Source organism: Monosiga brevicollis, genomic scaffold, assembly GCF_000002865.3.
Source record: "Monosiga brevicollis MX1 MONBRscaffold_68 genomic scaffold, whole genome shotgun sequence".
Classification (NCBI taxonomy): Eukaryota; class Choanoflagellata; order Craspedida; family Salpingoecidae; genus Monosiga; species Monosiga brevicollis.
Window position 1 is genome coordinate 1 of NW_001865101.1, and position 2,953 is coordinate 2,953.

Here is a 2,953-nt window from a genome sequence, read left to right on the forward strand (position 1 = left end):
AGCAATTTCATAAACCTGGTTTGAATTAGGTGCCAGTGCAACAGAAAGAGTGAGATATGCNCTTTGCAATCAAGGCGCTCTGCCACGCAGTATGGCTCGGGCCACAAACGCACGACGTGGGGGCTCGGAAGGGATCGCATGCTCGTTGAAATGATGGATATGTCGCGCACGCGCATCTCTTGTCGAAACCGACGTTCTTCTTCATCTAAACAGCCATTGCAATCGTGAGTTGGCCATCAAGCTCCTCTCTCTATCAAGCCCTGGCCTTCTTCTCAGTGCAAGCCATCGCCTCTCCAGAAAATTTGGCCAGCCAAATCGTAGGCTTCCTCCCCGCCCGGCCCCCGCGGCCCGTCATTCGTCATAGATCAAGCCTCAACGCATGCAAGAGCCAACCACACCCCCAGCACAATCTCATACTTTGCATAGATTGTGGTGTCAACCCCCATCCTCCACTGCTGCCACCACCGCCGCCGCCTCCACCGCCGCCGCCGGCGGGCAGGGCGTCGCTCAACGAGGTCATCTCGAACAGAAAAATAAAATAAAATAAATTTGAAAACCAAAAAAGTTGATGACGTTGTTGTAGCTCTGATTTAGAAGTAAAATACTTTATATTTATAAGGCAGAGATGGCCTCAAGCCGGATAATGATAAGTATAATAATACATGTAATAGGAATAACAGCAACCCCATTGACTGTGGTGCTCTTCGAAAGATGCGCGGCATGCATGCGGCTGGGCGCTGGGTCAGAGGCGTGAAAGTGGCTCTCGGGGATGAGAAAGGAAAAGAGTCGACTTGAAGGAGCGTTAGAATATTGACGCGTGCCATTCATCAACAAAAGAGGGGGGTGGAGGCGGTGTTACCAGATGGTGAGTGGTAGAAAGCCTCTGCAAGTTGGAGCACCACAGCGGCAGGGCTTGGCGCTCAAGGCCAACTCGGGGGCCGTAACGTGGCGTTTGTGACGTGGGGCGCCCGTGTCGGTATCTGCAGGTAATGTGGTGGCAATTTTGGCGCTTGGTGGCGCGCCGCCGTAGTCAAAGGTGAGCTCCGTCTCCGCAGGAATGTCGGTGAGGGCGAAAAAGGCCAGGCGTGGTACAAAGCCAAGCCGAACGGGCCGCAGCTCAAGGTTTGGCGCACAGCTGTGATTGATGAAGCGTGTGAGATTGCCGTACTCTTTGGCATCGACCGCCGTGGTGAGAACGCCGCGTTGCGTGTGCTCGCGCAGAACGAGAAGGTAGGTGTGCACGGGACTGACTGCGTCTGCAGCAGAATCTCGGGCTCGGGCGGTGGCAACATTCACAAGCTGGCCGGTATAATGCCCCACATAGGTACCGACGGGGATGCGAGTGCCGGTTAGGAGCCCATGTCCCCGCTCTGAAGTCCACACGAGACGAATATCCAGCGCCGTCGGTTGTTGTGTGGTACGGCCAGCACGGCATGTAGCTACGTCACAGGCACAATTGTCGTTGCACTCGTAGTAGCGCGCTCGTCCATTACAAAGGCACGAACAGGTCTCCGGCGCACAAGGCCCCGTGCAACTGCAGCCCGAGTAAACATTATTCCGGCCCTGCAAGCGAGCAGGCAGCATCACTTCGTCCACGCTCGTGTAGGGTGCCGGTGTCGGCATTGGCTGCGTGACAGCATTCCCATCATCACCTTTGCCGGCCTCGCTGCCCCGCACCACCTGGTCCATGTCCAGCTCAATGCAAGACGACTCTTCCCCTCGCCTTGCACCGACGCCTGCCCTGCCCCTCCCCGTCGTCGTTCTCGCCGCCAACTTGTGAATGCCACACGACGTGACATCAAAATGATGACATTGTTATCTGACATTCTGACAATGAGCTGATCTGTCTGACAATGATCCAAGCGATGCGCGTCGATAGTTTCGGCGATGTCTCGGCGGATGGGTGAGAGGACCTTGTCACCCTCTATCACCCTCGGATCGATGGTTATACTGGCAGTTTGTTTGATTGCGTGCCACCGCCGCTCCGGTATGGTCTGCTTGTCGACGCTGACATGTTGTTATGATGCTTCGCATTTCATCTGCCGTGGAACATTGCGCGTGACCGTTGTTTAGGGAAGTGGTGGCTGGTTTGGATTCTCATTTGGGTATCGACATCAGACGAGTAGAACAATGCCAGAGCCGTGTCGGTCACGGTGATAGACGCACGGCGAATGAGGATACAATGTCATGTCAAGCATAGCGAACACTCTAGGGACAACAACTCCAGAGCAAAGGCACCGAGGCCAAAGCAACAAACCCGAACAGCATGCCCAAAAGCACAAAGTGGAGGGTGGCCTGCAATCATATGAGCATTCCCATCATCAAAAAAGAAAATTTAATGGCCCTTAGCAAATGAATTTGTTGTGGTGACAGAATTGGCCTTGATTCTGCAATTGTGAGTGGATCACCGGTCGACGAATTCGTCTCTGTGTATCACATATTGACGGCCGTCCCACGACGCCCGGGCACGAATGGGTTGCTGTGTTCGGTCACAACAATCAGCAGCAGCGCAACTCACGGCTTTTGGAACTCTTACGACTTGATGCGACCACTGCTCGCACACTGCCCCACACATCATGCGGAGCGTCATCTGACGTGGTCGCCGTGTGGCTGTAAACGCCATCTGTCTTATAATGGTGGGTGGTTCTCGTGATTGGGTGGTACAGGCGCGAGCAATGCTCTCGTGTATCACGGTTCCCACACACTCTCACACAGAGCCGCCCACCAACGCCCTCTGCCTCTATGCCTGCCTTGAGCCGAGATCCCCCTCTGGTACAATCAAAACAAACCCCCTCCCCCCCAAAAAAAAGAAACGCCACACTCGACGGCTTGTGGACGGAAGCGCTTTGACGCTGACCGCCTGCCCTCACCTGGGGGCTCGAGCCGCCTCGGGGTATTTTCCCCCAAAGCGCCCCGTGGTTACCTTTCTCTTTCTACTTTGAGTATCATCACC

The 2,953-nt window shown here is 54.9% G+C and overlaps 1 protein-coding gene across 1 annotated transcript; it reads right to left on the reverse strand.

Moving 5' to 3' along the window:
- Positions 1-855: 855 nt before the first annotated feature.
- MONBRDRAFT_30554 (uncharacterized protein) lies at positions 856-1,689 on the reverse strand (the record flags this gene model as incomplete). Its single annotated transcript, XM_001751002.1, has 1 exon — positions 856-1,689. One exon carries the CDS (start codon positions 1,687-1,689, stop codon positions 856-858), a length of 834 nt encoding a protein of 277 aa, XP_001751054.1.
- Positions 1,690-2,953: the final 1,264 nt, after the last annotated feature.